A 19,773-nucleotide genomic window follows, 5' to 3' on the forward strand; every position below is an offset into this window, starting at 1 on the left:
TGAAATGAGGGAGGAAGGGAGGGAAGGAAGGAAGAGTGGGAGGCAGGGCTCTCTCTCCATTCTTTTAAAGGGGAAAGCATCGTAAATAGCAGGATGCAGGCAAAGCAGCAGGCAAACAAAAAAGGTCTTTAAACAATCGCCACCACAATATACCAAGATCTGTTCCTTCAACACTTTTCCATAACAGTTTAATAAACAATACTGAAGGAATATTACAGCCAACACCCGTATGCCCACCACCTGGATTTGGCTATTGGCGTTTTACTTTTTTTGGCTTTATTACATATTTATCCATCTAGCCATTTCTCCACTCATCCATCAATCCTTATTTTTTGGAAGTATTTCAAAAGCTGGCATCTTTTAACTCCCCTAGAACACATCAGTGTGTGTGTAATTAATAAGAGTCTGATATTTGTTTGCATTTGTTTCTCTTGATTTGAAATTTACATGCCATGAAACATGCAAATCTTTTTTTTTTTTAAACAAACTTTTATTGAGAGTCTGTTACATTTCTTCTGCTTTGTTTAGTTAGCATCTAATCCAATGACTGGTGCACACTGGGTGTTTAACAAAGGTAGTTTATTTATTTTATTCATTTTTATTTTTGGTTGTGCTGGGTCTTCGTTGCTGCATGGGCTTTTCTCTAGTTGCAAAGAGCGGGGGCTACTGCGGGTGTGAGGGATTCTCATTGCAGTGGCTTCTCTCTCTTTTTTTGTCTTTTTTTTTTAAGTTTAAATTAATTTATTTATTTTAATTGAAAGCCAATTACTTTAACATATTGTAGTGGTTTTTGCCAAGCATTGACATGAATCAGCCATGGGCTCACATGTGTTCCCCATTCAGAAACCCCCTCTAGTTGCCGAGCACAGGCTTTAGGGCGCTTGGGCTTCAGTAGTTGCAGCTCCTGGGCTCTAGACCGCAGGCTCAGTAGTTGTGGCACATAGGCTTGGTCGCTCTGCAGCATGTGGGATCTTCCCAGATCAGGGATCAAGCCAGTGTCTCCTGCATTGGCAGACAGTTTCTTTACCACTGAGCCATCAGGGAAGCTCTGTACAAATCTCAAATGTACATTCTTTGAGTTTTAGCAACTGCATATGCCTGTGTAACCCAAACCTTTATTAAGATACAGAACATTAGGGTCACTCCATAAAGTTCCCTCATGCTCTTTCCCAGTCTATCGTTAACACACGTGTATGCACGCACACACACACAGACACACACACCACCACCACCACCACCCTTTTGTTATTTGTTTTTCACTTAACTGCTGTAGTAAAATAATTTTTCATGTTGCTTACCAGCCTTCATGGTAATTTGTGCTTTTCACTCATTCCATTCTTTAGTCTCCTAAGTTCTGCTCTGTCCCAGGCATTGGATACATGACCCCATATGAGATGGTGGATAAGGATTCTGGAACTAAGTTGCCTGTGTGTGAATCTCAGGTCCAGAGTTCTTTAGGGCACGTCACCTAACCTTTCTGAGCTTCACTTTCTTAACCTGTAAGCTGGGAATGGTGACAATGACAACTTCACAGGTGGTTGAGAGAATTAGGTGAATAATACAGGTCAAACACTTAGTACATAGTAAGTGCTCAGTGATGTTCTTCAGAGAGTCCATAGCTGAGTGGTTGCTATCAGTATTCCAGGACTGAGATACCTTTCTTATTTCTCATGGCCATAAACAGATTTCTCTCTGTCCAATTTCAGCTACTTTAAGCCCTACTTTTCTGAACATCTTTGGACCAGGAAATTTAGGCTTCTCCCAAGTAGTTTCTTGAGACCACCAAGGAAGAGAATTGGAAGAGAGTGATCAGAGAGTTGTGTATCTTTTATTTTAATGTACTTGTTCTGATATTTCTTCTAAGGCTGGGCCTGTTTACAATCAGTAGCTGGGGAGTGGCTGTCACTCTAAGGGGCTTTGTCAGATAGCTTCTTCAACATGAGAAGTACCAATGAACTCTATATTTATTCTCATTTGCCCAAGCCTGTATATCACTGAGGTTACTACAGGTGATGGAGAATATAGACCAGAGGGGTGTCTGGGCCCAAAGTGGAGCCTTGTTTTCCTTAGAAGAGGGAAACATTGGCAGATATTCTCAAGCTGAGTCAACTGAAGATGGGCCCAAGGGTAGGACCAAGAGATACCCAATTTCTTTATTTGCCTAACTCCTAAATTTCCTACAGTTCCCAGTTTATCATCACCGCCTTTAAGAAGCCCTTTTTTGTGTTCCCGTTCTCATTCTTTTTCTCAACTCTATTGTGTTTCCTGCAGTACTTAATTGATTATTTGTTTGTCTGCCTTCTCAATTCAGCTGTGAGCTCCTTGAGAGCACAAATTAAGTCTTTATCATAGTTCAATCTCTAGTCTCTGATATGTGATCAAAAATGTTTTTCACATATTAGCTTTACTAATATTTGCCAAATACTTTCTAATTGCCAGGTAATTTATAATTGCCTTTCTTTAAAAATATTAATTTTTAATCCAGTTGCTATAGGAAATTTGTATATTAGAGGAGAATATAGAGAAAAACCTATATAATATAGAAAAAAATATAGTCTAATGACAAAGACAAACCTTGATAAAGAAAAGGAGAGAGAAAGAATAGATAATAGATACAGAAGTATTCTTAAAACCATAAGACTAAAACACCTTTACACTAATACACTTGAAAAGTTAGAGAAAATGATCAACTTTCTAGAAATATAATTTGCCATCATTTACTGGAGAAAAATATGACATAATAATACAATTATAATTTAAGCAGTTGAATCAGTTACCAAAATTCTCCCTCAATGAATATAGCCTTGACATGCAAAGCTTGGCAATAACAGAAAAAAATTTTAAGACTAGTTTCAACTACTAACATAGATGCAAAAATTCTAAATGAAATAATGCAGATAGTTTTAGCAGTATGCTAAAAAATGAATTATGACTGAATAGAATTTCCAACAGTTATCCCAGGAATTCAAGGATGGTTCACCACGAGCCATATTAACATAATATAATCTATAATGTTAGTAGGTTAGAAGATAAAATCCAGATGATATTTTAATAATCATTATTTATTATTTATTTTACTAAGTGCTTAAAAAGTGTTATAAATTAGAATTAATCCATGCTCCCCAGAAAAATCTCTTAGCAGAATAGGAACTAAAAAGAAACTTTTTAATTGATAAAGAGTACTATCAAAAGTTTACAGTAAGTGTCTTACTTAATAGCTTAATGGTGAAATGTAAACTATGTGCTTATTAAAGTAAGGAACAAGACAAGCATTCCTGATATCAACACTTCTATATAGCATTGATTCTAGAGAAGGTGGACAATGCAATAAGAAAAAACAGACAACCAATAAGGTGATTGGAACAGAAAAGCAGATTCAATCTCCCTCCCATCCTCTTTGTACAGATCTTGGGACCATTCATGCAGAAAATTCAAGAGAACCTACAGAAAAACTGTTAGAGCAAATAAGAGAGTTTAGTTGGTTTTGTTGACACAAGATATTCATCCACAACTTTAATAGTATTCCTCTATATGTCATTGTTGTTGTTTAGTCACTAAGTCGAGTCTGACTCTTTGCGACTCCATGGACTGTAGTCCACCAGGCTCCTCTGTCCGTGAGATTCTCCAGGCAAGAATGCTGGAGTGGGTTGCCATTTCCTTCTCCACGGGATCTTCCTGATCCAGGGATCAAACCCATGTCTCCTGCATTGGTAAGTGGGTTCTTTACCACTGAGGCACCAGGGAAGACCATGTATATAATTTAGTAATTAAATAAAATTCCAATAAAACACTAACAGAGTTTTCTTTGTTGTATAAGGTGAAATTTACATGTAAGATTAGAGAGATATAGTGAGGTCTAGTGGGCTTTACTGGTGGCTCAAATGGTAAAGAATCCACCTATAATGCGGCAGACCTGGGTTTGATCCTTGGGTTGGGAAGATCTCCTGGAGGAGGGGATGGCTACCCACTCCAGTATTCTTGGCTGGAAAATTCCATGGACAGAGGAGCCTGGCAGGCTACAGTCCATGCGGTCACAAAGAGTTGGACATGGCTGAGTGACTAAACACACACACAACGAGGTCTAGTGGTTATGAGTGGGCTTTGGAGTCAAATCAACTAGTTGAAAATCCTGGTTACACTATGTGCTAACTACAAATAAGTTATATGGTCTCTTTATGCCTCAGTTTCCTCATTTGTAAAATAGGGATAAGAGTAGAACCTACCTCATGGAGTTGTTGTCAGGATTAACAGTGGTATTATATGTACAACATTTAACACAGTCAGGCACACATCTGGTACTCGGTACTTTTTAGCTGTTGTTAGAACTTCTTTTAATTTCTTCTTAGAGAATTGCAGATGGTGGTTTATTTAGATTTCTTGTTTCTTTTTTGAGTGGGGCTCATTCACATTTTATTTTTCTGGGTTCTCTCCTTCTGTAACCAGTGCACACAGCAGAGACAGGTAAGGAATCCTTGAGAGTTCTCAGGGAATGTGTTCCAGATAGCTCACTCATTACAAGCTCTTTGTATTGTAAGACAATCTGCACGATGTAATTTAAACTCAAGTGTAGTGTGCTGTTGCAGAAGGAGCATGAATTCCAAGTACTCATGTGGAATCCCAGCTCTGCAAAATTCTGGCTGTGTGTCTGAGGTTTAGGGAATTTTCTCTAAGCCTCAGTTTCCTCATTTGTAAAAAGTCCGTTGATAATAATATCCACCATGAAGGCTGGTGGGGGGATCTGATAATGTGCTGGTTCCCACAGCAGGGCTCCAGGAGCTCTAGTTCCCTCCCAAGGGTTCCTCCCAAGGGTTCTCCACCCTTCCTCCTTCCTCCCAGCACCCCCTCCTCTCGCCATGAAAGTCCAAAGAGTGTAAAGTCTCCCAAATGGGCTCTGGCACTGCCCCTCTGGAAAATTGGAGAGGGATTCACGGGTGGGACATCAGGGTGAATTTCCCTCCTTTTCTGAGGCGACTTTAGAGTTGATGACTAGGAAAACGTGCCTTAATAACAGTGACTAACAACTGAGTGGTGCTTCAAAGTTTTAGAAATGTTTTATTGTCAATGTTCTCATTGCGTCTCACAACAAACCCGTGGAGTAGGCACTACCTTCCCATTTTTCAGAAGAGGAAATTGAGGCTCAAAGAGGTACATTGACTTGAATAGGGCAAAACAGGGAGTTGAGCAGAGCTGGAGATTCGAACTCAGCGCCTTTGGTGTCTCCGTGCTGTTACATGCAGGGCCTGAATGAATTATCCTGTGCTAAAGTCTCTGCCACACATGCATTTGGTTCATTTGATCTTTCATTAAGCAGACATTTTGAGTGGAAGTTGTGGGCTGACTTGGCTGGCCAGTGGTCAGAAATCATAGGTTGGAATGCTGTTGAGGGGGTACAATGGTTAGGGCCCCAAGAATGCCCAACAGATGCACCAGATAATAGCCATCCACCTCAACCGAGTTCTTGAAGGAGATGCATGCATGCACACACACACACTCAGACACACACACACATGACGTGAGAGTACCTAAAGAAAGCAGAGTTCTGCTCTGCTATTAGATGGACTTGAAGCCCATGGCAGACACTACTGGGGCTCTGCCCACATCCCCAGAGACTCACCGTTCCAGTGCATGAGGCCTGAACTTCCAGCTCTTGGTACCTGCATCTCTTTGCCTATTGACTCTGGTTGCCAGAGCCCCGTTCTACCTTCCAGGCTGAACTGCCTTCTGAGAGCAACCTTCAACCAAGACTATGAGGAGCTGGTGGGTAAAGACTCCAGGTCTCTGCCCCTCAAGTGGAATGACTCTACAGCCGTGTTCTACACTGTTTTAGAGAGTTCCCCAGTGGAGTGAGGCTCCATTTGTCTGCAGTAGTAATTTGCTTGATAATGTGCCCTTTACTGACTGTCTTTCTTTCCTGGGATCACTTTTCCACCCCCGTTTCCCATATGTCTTTGAATGCCTCTCCAGTAGATTACATGCACTAGGATTCTTGCTTCAGAATCAGCTTTTGGAAGATTCCAACTAAGAGGTGAGCTTTTCCCCAACCCAGCTTAACATATCCTATCACATCGAAGCCCAGGTCAGATCTTCTGCACAGCGGCCACTGGGAGGGAAGAAACAGAGGTGCAGACACTGCTGGAAGCCACCCACATGTGCTGCATTGTGACCCCCCTCACTGGCAAATGTAGCCCATCTGTTCCCTGGAATCTGAGCAATTCAGAGGCTGCTTCTTCCTGAGTGTGAGTGTGTGTGTGTGTGTGTGTGTGTGTGTGTGTGTGTATAGGAAATCCCTTGAGCGCTCTGCCTCCCCTGGAAGTGGGCATGAAACATCCATCCTGTGTCAGTCACTAGAGGTACCAAGATGAATGAGCCATCATCCCTCCTTAAGGTACTCTTAGGGCAGTTGTGTTATTACAGTTGGGTGAAATCTAACACTAACAGTCTTGTGTGCAGACAGTTATTGGAGCAGCAAATTGGAGCAATGAGTTGGATTCTTGGAGAAGTCTTCACTGAAGAGGTGTTGCTTTCATTGAGTCTTAGTGAATGAGTTAGAACTTGTTAGGATTTTCATGGTAGAAGGAGAAGAGAAGTGGGTTAAGAATGCCCAGACACTTAAATCTCCCATCTGGAAGTGACACGCACCACTTGTGCTCATGTTCCTTTGGCTAGAGCAAGTCACAAGGTCACATACCTAAGTACCTGTGGGCAGGGAAGTACAATTCTACCACGTGTCCATATGGAAGTGGTTCAAACTAGCCAATCCTAAATTTGTTCTTGCTGCTTTGGCTGTTCCTTCACTTGTGTGTGTGTGTGTGTGTGTGCTCAGTCATGTCCAACGCTTTGCCACCCGATGGACTGTAGCCCGCTAGGCTCCTCTGTCCATGCAATTTTCCAGGCAAGAATACTGGAGTGGGTTATTTCCTCCCATGAGATCTTCCTGACCCAGGGACCGACCTGGCATCTCCTGCATTGGCAGTGGGATTCTTTATCACTGAGACACCGGGGAAGCCTGTTTCTTCACATGGAAACCACAATAAATGTTCTTGCCTACAATTATTCCCTCTCCCTTGCCTCCTGACTGACGCTGGTGTTTCCCCATGTGGCCCCTACGGTATGGCCTGCCTCTTGTCTTGGAAACTGTGAGCAACAAATTATCTTTTCAATGGCAATTGTTTCCCGATCTATCTTCCTTACCATCGCTAAATAATAATAAAACTTATTAAGACACATCCATATTCTGATATCTCAGCTATTGATGATATCAGAAACTGAGAATTGGGAGATGCAAAAGCAGATACTCTGGGTCCTCAAGATGGATTGTGGCAGGCAGGGCAAGACCAACCCAGCCTCAACCAGCTGTGAGACTCCCGTCTCCCAGAGGAAGAGAAGCCCCACTCCCGTCCTGAGAACAACAAATGAGGCTGAGGCATTTCTTTGTGGGAAATGAGTCACTGACTTCCTATCTGATCAACTCCCAACAAAAAATGGGCAAGCCCAAGCTCTGGGGTCTGCATGGCTTCCTTGCTGGGCTCCACTGCCAGACTGCCCAGAGACCTCTTTGATGCTGACCTCGCCTCAGGGAAGGGAATGGACATAGGTGATTGACAGGGGTGAACATAGGCGATTGACAGGGTGGCCGAACTGCTTCCCGAAGCTGACCTGTTGCACCTGGGCCTCCACACTCTAGTGGTTATTCTTCTACAGCCCCAACCAGAGCCAATGAGACCAAGACTGTGGAAATATGGGCAATGGAAAGTGGGATTCCAGGCTTAGGTACCGCTGATTGATCAGTCCAGCTATTAACACTGTGATACTGAGGATTCCACTAGGCCTCATACTTCTTATCTGTAAAATGGCCACGGCAGTCTTATTTCCTGACCCAGAAGATTTGCTGTGAGGATTGACCTCCTCAATCTGCAAAAATAAAATGAAATTAAACAAAACAGCAAGTAAAAAAACTACAGCAGGAAACATAATAAATGATGAAATATTGATAGCATTCCTTTGAGATCAGGGATGAGATAAGGATGCCTATTACTATTACTTCTTTCCAAAATGTACTGGCAATACTAGCCAGTGCACCAAGGCAAGAAAAAGAAATAAATGTTTAAAGATTGAAAAGGAAAAATGAAAACTCTCATTTTTATAGATGAAATATAATGTTCGCCTGTGTGCATGTGTGCCTGCTCAGATACTCAGTCGTGTTGAACTGCTTGCAACCCCATGGACTGTAACTTCACAGGCTCTTCTATCCGTGAGATTTTTCAAGCAAGAATACTGGAGTGGGTTGCCATTTCCTCCTCCAGGGGATCTTCCTGACCCAGGGATCAAACCTGCATCTCCTGGGCCTCCTGCATTGGCAGGTGGATTCTTACCACTCTGCCACCTAACATTCTACAGAAAAATTGTTAGAATAAGTGAGTCTGGCAGTGTTGCTAGATTTAAAGGCATTGCACAAAAATATATTTGTATGTTCCAGATCTCTATTCCCAAGTAACAAATCATTCCAAAACTTTATGATTTAAAATTATAATTGTTTATTATCTCTCATGATTTCTGTGCACTTTGGATTGAGGAAGAATTCAGCTGGATGTTTCAAGATTTTTCATTGTTTCAGGATTGCAGTCAGTCAGTATATGAAGCTAGAATGGCAGGGGACTGGTGGCATTTTCCTCTCTTTTTTCAGTCTTAAGGCCACTGCATATGGATCCTCTATGTGGGTTATTTTAGACTTCTTCAAAGCACAGCAGCCTAGGGCTTCTTACATAGTGCTTAGTGTTCCAAAGACAAATTTCCCAAGACAAAGAGCCAGGCAAAAGATATATCAACTTTCATAACCTAGACTCAATTCTGTATCACTTCCACTACATTCAATTTGTTAAAAATCATTAAGACCAACAGTTTTAAAGAGGAAGGTTATTAGGCTCCACCATTTGGGAGGATATCAAATAATTTGCTGATGTATTTTAAAACCACCACACTATACTGGCAACAAAAAGAAAATTAAGAGAAAAAAACCTCACATGTAAAAAAACCCATTTATAATAGCATCAAAACCATGAAATATCCAGGACTAAATCTATTAAAATGTGTGCAAGTTCTATACATGAGAAACTACAAAACACTGCTGAGATGACTTTTTAAAAAAAACCTAAATAAATGAAGGGACATACCATGTTTATGGATAGGAAGACTTAATATTTAATAATGTCAGTTTTACCCAAATTGACCTAAAGATTCTATGTGATAGCAATCAAATCTCAGCAGGATTGTGTGTGTGCCAGTGTGTGTGTAAACAGATAACCTTATTTTAAAATTTTTATGAAAGTGCAAATGTCAAGAATAGGCAAGGCACTCTGGAGGAAAAGTGGGTAGATTTATTCTATGAGACATTAAAGACTTATTGAAAGCTACAAAAATTCAGTCAGTGTGACAATGGCTCAAGAAGAGACAAACAGGCTAATGGAACACACTAGAAAATTCAGAAGCTATCTGATGAACATATGGACTACCTGGCTTATGACAAAGTTAACACTGAAGACGTGTGAGGAAAGGCAATCTTTTCAATAAACGCTGCTGGGTCAGTTGACTGTTCAGATGGGAAAAAAAAGGAGAGGGGCTAGTGGGAAATTCATTCTAATGAGATATGACAGTGAATTTTAGAAACAATGACTGACGAAATGTATTTAGAAGTTCTTTCCTTTCCGAGCTGTAATTTCCTTCTGTTGTTCCCAAATCTTTAGTGAAAGCCTCTTTCCCTCACCTATCTTGTATCAGGGGATCCTTATGGCCATAAATAAGTGGTCCTAGCTTGAAGCCAGGACCAGCAAAGCCCAGATCACAGTTGGGAGGCAAGTTCCAAGCAAGAGGCTCACTCCCTTTTCTCCTGCTGCCACTCAAGACTCCCATTCTGATTTGCTTCCGCTCCTGGCCTCAGACCCTTCCCAGCCAGGCAGCCTGAGTGTGCCAGAGTCAGGAGCCAGAGGGGAGGGAGGAGATGCCCTCCGAGTAGACAATTCTTAGATGGGAAGGAGAGGAGCAACATAGGCTAGCTGCCTGCAGGTGCTGGGAGGAGTTAGGGGCTTTTTTTGTGGGAGGGGGAGCCCGTTTCAGTCACCTCTCTGCCCCACTGTGGGAGCCGTCTCACCTCCGGGCTCTCACTCCAGGAGACCGTGGTGGCTAGTGGTGGTTGTTGGTCGTGGTGATGCGAGTGGTCGATTCTGGCCGCCTCCCCAGAACTTCACTTTCTAGTCTATTATTTCTATGACCCTTCCCTCTCTCTGTCATTAAAGGATGCTTTAGACTCCTCCAGGTGGTTCCAGTCCTGGATCCTCTGGACACCGTGGAGCCCACTCCGTTACCGATCCCACAAGTCCTTGCCTCAGTTTCCTCACCTGTAAAGTGAGGATTTAAGCAGCAGCCCCCCTCCCCTCTCAGGGCCACTCTCTCAGTGCTCTGATCAGTGGGACCGGGAGCGAGGACACCCTACGATCGGCCGGCCTCGGGCTCTGGGCAACGCCGGGTAACGCAGCATCCATCTCCGAAAGTGTTCCTTCTCTTCTGCCACCTTCAGGGCTCAGCGACGCCCTGATATCTGGGGCGGGGAGAGTCCCACTTCTGGGGAGGGGTGTAGTACGGCTTTCTCCCTCCCCTCACTCTTGGTGGCGGGAGGCGGGACGGGAGAGGGCCGTCTGGACAGGCGCGCAACCCTCCGGGACCCGCGGGGGCGGAGAGCAGGGCGGGGGACCGGCGGCTGCCCGGACCGCGGGAGCGGCCTCCCCCCAGGGCCCAGGCCCCCGGCCCTCCGAGGCGCCCGCGGCCGGAACAATAGCGCGCGCTGGCGGGCGGGCGGGCGGGGGCGGGGCGCTCCGCCGGGCGCCGCCCCCGGCCCGCCCCCCGCGCTCGCACACCCGCTCGCACACTGGCTCCCACCCGCCGCCCGCCCAGGCACTGCCCGCGGGAGCCGCCGCCGCCGCCGCCGCGCCCGCCATGGACGTCCGCCTGTACCCCTCGGCGCCCGCGGTGGGCGCGCGGCCCGGGGCCGAGCCGGCCGGCCTGGCGCCCCTGGACTATTACCACTGCGGCAAGGTAGGCGGGGGCGGGGTGGGGGCCCGGCGGGCGGGGCCTGCCCGCGCCTTCGGACCCCGCGCCGCGCCGGAGCGTCCCGGGCTGGAGCGCGCGGGCAGCGGTCACCCGGCGGCTCGGGACGCGGGCGCTCTCGGGGACACGCTCGGGGAGATGCCGGCGGTGAGGACGCGCGGACACATGCACCCCCCCAGCCCTGCCGACGGGCACACACGCCTCTCATGCCGATCCCCTTGGCGGGGACACTCAACGCCTGGAGTTGGGATCACAGGCAGAAGTCACCCGACAGTTGCTCACACGAAGTCATGGTGACATACTCACCACGTCCCCCCTGACGGCCTCGCCTGCATTCACTAGCCGACGCGCAGTGACCCACGGTCGCCCAGCCATGCACCTGCTCACACTCCTGTCCCACACAGGTCACCCTCCTCTGTACACAACCACACGCAGTCACGCGCGCACCTGCACTGTCACCTTGCCACGTACAAGTCACTGTTCTCACGCGCCGCCGCCGCACACGCAGCCACAGCTGGGGACAAGCACACAAAGACGTCGCTCCGACAGTCACTCGCCCGCGCTCCCAGTGACTCCCACGGTCGCACGCTGTCACCCACAGCCACCCACCCCGTGGACGGTGAACTTCAGGCACACGGATCACCCTGACAGTCACCCAGTCACGCGCGGTCACACCCAGGGGCAGCCGCATCCCGCCCCCTCTCCCCCTAGCCCGGCAGTCCACACCCGCGCGTCGGGATTTTTAACTTCTTGCCGCCGAAGCGCACGAATTGGGCCGTTTACGAATCGGTTGTCATCGCCCGCCGGGGCCTCGGATTCCTAGCTGGCAATGACCCATCGAGGCCTGTCCCCTCCCGGGAACGGCGAGAGAGCGCTCTCCCGGCTGGAGTTGTGGTGAGGGGCGCCCCTTCTTTCCCGAGATCGCCACCCCCACCCGCGACCAGGTCCCTCCCGCACAGCCAGGTCCCCGCCGCGCTGCCCCGCCCGGGCGCGGTGCGAGCTCGCGCTTCTGGAAGCCCGGACGGGCGGCGTCCGACCCCGCTCCGCGCTCGCAGCCCAGCCCCGGATCCTGCGGGGCAGCGGCGCAGTCCGAGACGCTTCCTTCGCCCGGGAGGGAACTTTCAAACTTAAGTTAGGAAGCCGGACGGTCAGTGCGTCCGCAGGTCGGTGCGTCGGTCCCTGGCCGGACGGAGCCGAGCGCGGCTTTTCGTCACTCGGAGCCCGGATTGAACGGCGCGCGTGGGTTTCCCGCGGCCAAGGCGCAGACGCGCGGGCTCCGTGGCGCTGCGTGGTGAGTGCCAGTCCCGTGGTTGGGTCGGCGCCCCTCCGGGGTCTTAACCCCACCCCGCAGGCTCTTCATCGAGCTTTTTGCTATGGGGATGCTGCGGGGAGGGGGCGTCCCCGCGCGGAACCTGGGGGCCGCCCCGGCTGAGCGTCGCTGGCTGCGTCCTCAGGCCTTGGGGAGCGGCTTCTGGAGTCTAGGGTCAGGGCCCAGCGCAGTTCCCTTGGGGCATGGGGTGGGGTCTGGGGCCCCCAGACCTGGGGCGGGGACCGGCGGTAAGTAAGATCGCGCGGAGGATGGGGCGATTTATCGTTCGTCCAGTGACCGGCAAAGTCAGAAGCAAAAGAGGATGGTGTCTTCAAGAGAAGGCCGATTCTCTGGGCGCTTCCATCTGATGGAGGGAAAATTGATGAGAAGTAGCAAGTGGAGTCTTTAGGAAGGAGAAGACAGTTGGATGTGGGGGGGGGGGGGGGCAGTGGTCTATCTGCTGCCCTTGGCTTTGTTATTTTTTAAAATATGAAGTTGGCAAGGCTCCACCCTCTGGTTTGGGGGCATGGGTGAGTCTGGGGATGTGTGCCTCAAAGTCTGGTTAGGTGGGTGCCTGTCGCCTGCAGTGTTCCTTTGCAGGGTGGTGTTTCTGTAAGCCCCTTTAGAGTGGGGTGGTCTCCTAAGGGGGCCTTTGGGAGGTGGCATTCAGCCGAGGCCCCTGCTTTATTCTGACGTTCCGTAAAGCTCTGACTCAGCACCAAGATCCAGTGTGCAACCCTGGTAGGAGGAAACCACTCAGGGAAGGAGAAGCTGGTGATTCTGGTTTCTGTCTGTGATCTCCGGACCCCTGGCCTAGGTGGAGGGTGTGTCCAGATGGGAGGACGGTGGCAGTTGGGTCACCAGGATAGATGAAAACCAGGACTGACTTTCTACTTGGACGTGGGATCTGCTTCTCAGTCCTGCAGCCTGGTGGCAGGGGGAGACAGAGGATGTCACTTGGCTCAGAGAGGGACGAGTCAGAAGCCTGTTGGTAGCAGATCACCAATGGCCCCTCACCTTCAGTGCTAGTGGTTGGGGGTGGTGGTGCAAGTTGTACCAAGGAACTGATGCCCCTTGTTCTGCCAGGCTTCTTTGTACAACAAGGAGGGATTGGGGAGATCCTGGTCACTCTCCAGATTGGAGGGGAGACACACCCAAGAAGCAGCCATGACCACAATTGGGATCTATAGAGTGGGGTGCACAGGCAGGACGTGACCCGCACGTTGGGGGCTTGGTCACTGGAGTCTAGATAAGAGCCTGGTCCCCACAAGGACCCAAACCTGAGAAACACAAGGACAAGCCTTTGCCAACTGATGCTGGACAACCATGGGGCAGTTGACCTGGAAGGGCCCTTGGCGACCGTTCCCTTGGTGACTGTCCCCTTAGCAATCCTCTAACACAGAGATTCTAGCCTCTTTAAACCAAAGTCATGAGCAGTGGCTGTTCTTTTGGTATCTTTTATTTGAGAAAATGCACAATGACAAAGCTGCTATGGTTTCATTTTTGCTTTGAAATAGATGTTTATTTTATTAATCACAATAATATTAGCATACATTTGAAAAATAGCTTATAAGATATGAAACAGGCACATTACTTATTTCATGTAGTAATGGTGCCTGGTTGAGCATAGGGATTTGTGGCCTTGTAGCTCTATGTGTGTCTCCCCACTGGGAACCACTGATCCCTTCCTTCTTCCTTCACGCAAGGGGAGACTGAGTCATGGAGTAGTATACTCATAGGTTACATAGCAAATGAAGAGCGCAGCGGAGGCCTGAACCCAAGTTCCTGGACTCCCAGTTTGATGCTTGTCTGGCATTCCCCACAGGTCTCTGTCGTGGTTTGGGAGTTATGATATCCTTCTAGAGTAACTATGAAGTCCCTTCACTTGGGTTTTGGCAAGGTGCTTTATCAGGATGGGCGCATTGCCCAGGGCTCCCCGCATAACTGTGGCAGACTAGTGGAAACTGGCCAGTGGCATTGAGCAAATCTGGATTCAAATCTCCACTTGTGTCTTTGTGACCTAGGGCAAATGATTTTAGCTCATTGAGGTATGATTTACGTGCAATAAAACGGAAATTTGAAGTGTACTGTTCCATGAGTTTTGACAAATATAACCACCCTTGTGACCCCTATCCCTATCCAGATATAGAACATTCTGTCACCCCAGAAAATTCTTCTTGCTTCTTTCCAGTCAATACCCCCTACCTCTGGAGGAGACTACTTACCTGATTTCTATTATCAGTGGTTTATCTAAATTCAGTTTATGTGCACTAAGTCAATTTAAGTCCTAGACCTTCATATGAAGCATATACATTTTTGCATCTGGGTTCATTTTGCTCAATGAAGTGTCCTTAAGATTCATCCATGTTGTGTATATCCAAAGTTTGTTCTATTTTATTGTTTAGTAATATTACATTGTGTTGGTTTATTTGTTCCCCTTGCCGATGGACATTTGCGTTTGTTTCCATGTTGGGGCAGTTATAAATAAAGCTGCTGTGAACATCCTTATACAAGTTTCTGTGAACGGGGCAAATTATTTAATATGTTTGAGCCTCAGTGTCCTCATAAGGACAACACTGTCTACTTCTGAGGTTCCGTAGAGTTAAAAATTGAGTGGATACAGGGTATAAAAGTTCTTGGCACATACTGGCTACTAATTAGATAACAATGGTTTCAACCACTTGGGACCTATTCCAGTTAGAGGCTTAGCATCTCTGTGTTCCACATATCCTTCATCCCTGTTTCAGACATCTTTCAGGGCCAACTTGGGTACCACTCTGTCCATGCAGTGCTCCATGGTCAACAACCTTCTGTCTTTTTCCAGGTCTCCCCCCAAGAACTGGTTACTACATGGGTTTTGGCATGTTCTGCCATCCATCATTCAGTCAACAAACAGTTATGGAGCACATCTTTGTGCTAGGCACCGTACTTGGCAACAGAAGTGAAACAAAGTGACTCAAATTGCTTCCCTCTGGAGCTTATATATCAGCATGGGAAGTCATAAATATATGGATGAGATTGTTATGGTATTGTAACCGATGCTGTCAGTACAACTATGCAGAAAAAGGAAGCAGGGAAGAGAGTTAGGGGTGTCAGGTCCAGGGACTGGTTTGCCGTTTTAAGTAGTGAGGTTGGGGAAGGCCTTGTGGTCTAGACCAGGAGTTCTCAAATTCATGTACACAATAGGAATCATCTGGCAAGATTTGAAACAGGTTCCGGGGCACCCCTTCCTTCCCTGAGATTCTGATTCAGCTAATTTGTGCTGGGGTCCTGAGGGTCTGCGTGTCTGATGAGCTCCCAGTCCTGCCGCTGCCACTCTGGAGACCACATGTTATGTAGCAGCGGTTCGGTTGTTTGTATACAGGGTTTTGTGGGCTCCCACCAGGCAGGAACCATGCCCAGCACCTGGCACGGTGCCTGACCGATAATTACTCAGGAAATTGTGCTGGTGGGTGAGTGATTCAACTCTCCACCCCCACAGCTCTGGGCACAGCATCTTGCCCCTGGATGCGATCTAGACAAGCTTGGGTAGTGAATGATTGGCGGCTCCTTGTGACGAAAATCCACGAAGTGGGAGGGCCTGGTCCCACCTTCACCCAGACTTAAGATTGGAGAGGCCTGCTCAGCATCCCTGGTAGGTGAGGTCCCCACAGCATCTTTCTGCTGGGACACTGGTGGCTGTGGGTGGGTCCCTGGGGGAGGAGCCCTGGGCTGGCTGGTCCTGGGGGAACTCTGGAAGGGTGCCTCTGTTTCTGTTAGGAGGCTTTTGCACTTTCTGTCCAAGGATGTTCTCTATAGTCCTCCCCCAGCCTGTTCCAAAGATTCTACAAGGACCACACTTCTGTACCTTACCAATGTCAGGAGTAGCAGCCCAGGTCTGGCACAGCTGTCCCCAGTCTACTGGGTGACCTTGAGCATGAAAGTGCCCGACCCTGGGCCTGTGTTCCCCTCTGTGCAAAAAGGAGAGCAAATTAGTGACCCTTAGCCTTGTGAGATGAGGAACTGTGGTGTGGAAATATAATGAAATAAAGTCTGGGCATGTCCTTTATAACTGTAGAGTGTGGTCCCCCTGGCAAGGATGAGGATTATGCTTTTTGAAGAGAGCGTAATCCTCATATACTTCAGTATATGAGGGCTCTCATATACTTCAGTAGGTAGGAACCACCGTCTCTGTCTCCCTTTACTTTTGTGTTCCCAGAGCCGGCCTGGCACATAGGTGCTAAGTAAATAGCTGCTGAATGAATGAATTCAGAGCTGGCCTGTTGTTCTCTGTGGCTTGAGGAACTTAACATCTGTTTGACTCTAATAATCTGAAGACTTTTGCAGTGAGCACATGGTGTTCAGGGCAGGGCAGAGGCCAAGAGTCTTTTGGCTGACCTCACATTCTTAGAAGAGCTTCCCTGCGTAGGCCCAGGGGACTGAGCCCACATGGAGAGCAGCCAATAAGCTGGGAAGAGCCTTACCCTTATCCCAAGGATCCCCGTGTGGCACAGCTGCCAGCCCCGTGTGATTCTGTAGGGCATTAATTTTGCTCCTCTGATTTCCCAGTGCTGGTCTCAGGTTAGAAAGGCAGTGTAAATTCTGTAACCCAGCAGACTTGGCTTTGATCCTCAATGCAGGCAAGTTATTTCACCTCCCTGTGCCTCAGTCTCCTCATCTGGAAAATGGGCACATCGATACTTCCCCCCCAACCCCCAAACCCCATAAGCCTGCTTTGAGGACTAGAAATCCTGCTTGTAAGGCACTCAGTGCAAGCAGGAAATGCTTTCATTTCTATTCACAAAGAGCAGCACAATTGAAAGTTACAATGCAAGAGGAATCTAGTTTCAGCGCAGGCTGCTGGGGGAAGGGTCTTCCTAACGAGAGGTCTTTTCATGCATGCTCTCTGGATCTGATTTTCCCGGGCCTCAGGTTTGAAGCAGTCTCTGTACAGCATTATGGAGGGACAAGGAGCTGTGCACTTCCTTTGCATCTTTTTTTTTTTCCCCTTCTTGAATCTGTGTGGGAGGGAAGGTGGGTTTTGGAAGCAGAGAAGACCAGTACAAATTGCAGCTGCGTGGTTCACCGGCTAGGGCTGGTGACCTGTGCACATCATTTAACCTCTCCAAGTCTCAGTTTTTTTCATCTGTACAAGGGGGGCATAATGCCTTCCTCATATTGTTGCTATGAGGCTCAGATTAAAGTAATTAGGAATTGCTCAGATTAAAGATATGGAGGTTCCCTGTAATCTAGAACAGTGTTTTCCCAGCCTCAGCAATATCGACATTTTGGACCTGACAATTCCTTGATGTGGGGGTGGTTCCATGCTTGATAGAATGTGGAGCAGCATTCTTGACCACTACCAACTGATGCCAATAGCACCTCCCCTCGAGTCATGACAATCAAAGATGTTTCTAGACTTTGTAAGTGTTCCCTGGGGGTTGGGGAGCAAAATCACCCCTGTTTGAGAACCATTGATCTGGAAGGTGGAGCAGGTAAACTAGGAGATGATCGTGATGAGAGTGGCAGAGTTTGAGGTTCACATTTTCTGTCTGGTATTTTAGTCCTGTGTCTCCCTGTCAGCAAATCCTTTATCCACATGGTTGGCCATTATCCTTTTTTATTTGTTTACATGGACCAAAAACCTACGTAGTGATGTTTCAGCATGGTTTGGGAGCAGCAGGAAAAACATATGGTAAGTAATTATTAACTTAATGAGTCGTGGTAAATTGTAATTTTATAACTTAGTGAAAACATGTTGTATAACACAGGATAATAAATTTTGATCAATTATCCTGAGGCTTAAATTTCCTACTGTACAGTTGCTGTTTCTGATGCCTGCAAGAAGGAGCAACAGGCTTGTGGTTTTACAAGGCTGGATTTTCTGCTGGGTTTTTCCAATGCTCAACAAGTTTTCTTGAGTGCCTACTGTGTGCTAGGGGATTCAGCCCTGTCCCGAAGGCTCAGTGACTCAACAGGAAACTTGGCTTTCCTAGATGAAAGACCATGTGGATCTGTGATATTTTGGCTCAGAATGCAGAGTCACAATTAACTATACAACCGTCTGGGGAAATGACAGTATCAGAGGTGTGAGTAGGCTTCATACAGCAGAGTCTTACAGGAAACACCAAGCGGGCTATGTGCGGTGCATGCAGAGTGGTGGGAAGACCTTCTAGGCAGAGGGGCAGCTCTTGCAAGGTGGTTTGGGGATACTGTCAGCTTAAGTTGGGGAGACTGGCCTGCAGGAGAGAGGAATACCAGTAGGGGTCATTATACGGAGGGTCGAATTCAGGCTGCTTATGTTTTAAGTGAAAAGATGCGGGTTCGCCACAGTTATCGTTCAGTATGAAATGTTCCTTGTCGCTGGATCCAGACCATTGTTGGTGACCGTCTCTTGGTCTTCTGCTGTAGGAAAATTTTTGTTTGTTTTTGGTAGAGTGTTTAATATTATTATAAATGCCTATAAAACATTCTTCACTTACATGGATCTGGCATCCTCTTTCCCTTTTTATTGCAGTGTAGTTGATTTACAATATTGTGTTAGTTTCAGGTGTACAACAAAGTGACTTAGTCGTCATATATGTATTTTTTTTTCAGATTCTTTTCCATTATAGGTTACAAGATACTGAATATAGTCCCCTGTGCTATACAGTAAATCCTTGTTTATTTTATGTGTGGTAGTGTGTATCTGTTGGGCTTCCCAGGTGGTGCTAGTGGTAAAGAACTTGCCTGCCAGTTCAGGAGATGTAATAGATGCAGGTTCAATCCTGTATCAGGAAGATCCACTGGAGGAGGGCATGACAACCCACTCCAGTGTTCTTGCCTGGAGAATCCCACGGACAGAGGAGCCTGGTGGGCTATGAGTCCATAGGATCACAAAGAGTCAGACACGATAGAAGTGACTTAGTGTGCATGCAGTGTCTATCTGTTAATTGTATACTCCTGATTTATCCCTCCCCTCCTTTCCCCTTTGTTAATCATAAGTTTATTTTCTATGTCTGTGAGTCTGTTTCTGTTTTGTAAATAAATTTATGTGTATTATTTTTTAGATTCCATATATAAGTGATGTCATATAATATTTTTCTCTATCTGACTTAATTCACTTAGTATAATATTATTTAGGTCTGTCCATGTTGCTGCAAATGGAAATATTTCATTTTTTATGGCTGAGTAATATTCTATATATATATATATGTATGTATATAAACACACACACACCACATTTTCTTTATCCATTCTTCTTTTGTTGGACACTTAGTTTGCCTCCATGTCTTAGCAATTGTAAATAATGCTGCTATGAACATTGGAGTGCATGTATATTTTTGAATTAGGGTTTTCATTTTTTCCAGATGTATACCTAGGAGTGAGATTGCTGGATCATATGGTAA

The 19,773-nt window shown here is 46.9% G+C and overlaps 1 protein-coding gene across 4 annotated transcripts in view; it reads left to right on the forward strand.

Annotated features, from left to right (window-relative positions):
• The first annotated feature begins 10,916 nt into the window (after nt 1-10,916).
• Nucleotides 10,917-19,773, forward strand: part of TOX2 (TOX high mobility group box family member 2) — a 148,305-nt gene continuing 139,448 nt past the window's right edge. For 2 of the 4 annotated variants that reach the window (XM_070472670.1, XM_070472671.1), the window contains exon 1: nt 10,918-11,085. In XM_070472670.1, the coding sequence (XP_070328771.1) occupies nt 10,987-11,085 (99 nt within the window). In that variant the 5' untranslated portion in view covers nt 10,918-10,986. Of the gene's footprint in view, nt 11,086-19,773 lie in introns of all 4 variants that reach the window. The other 2 variants (XM_070472673.1, XM_070472672.1) reach the window with 2 other exon arrangements.

This window comes from Odocoileus virginianus, chromosome 9, assembly GCF_023699985.2.
Source record: "Odocoileus virginianus isolate 20LAN1187 ecotype Illinois chromosome 9, Ovbor_1.2, whole genome shotgun sequence".
NCBI lineage: Eukaryota > Metazoa > Chordata > Mammalia > Artiodactyla > Cervidae > Odocoileus > Odocoileus virginianus.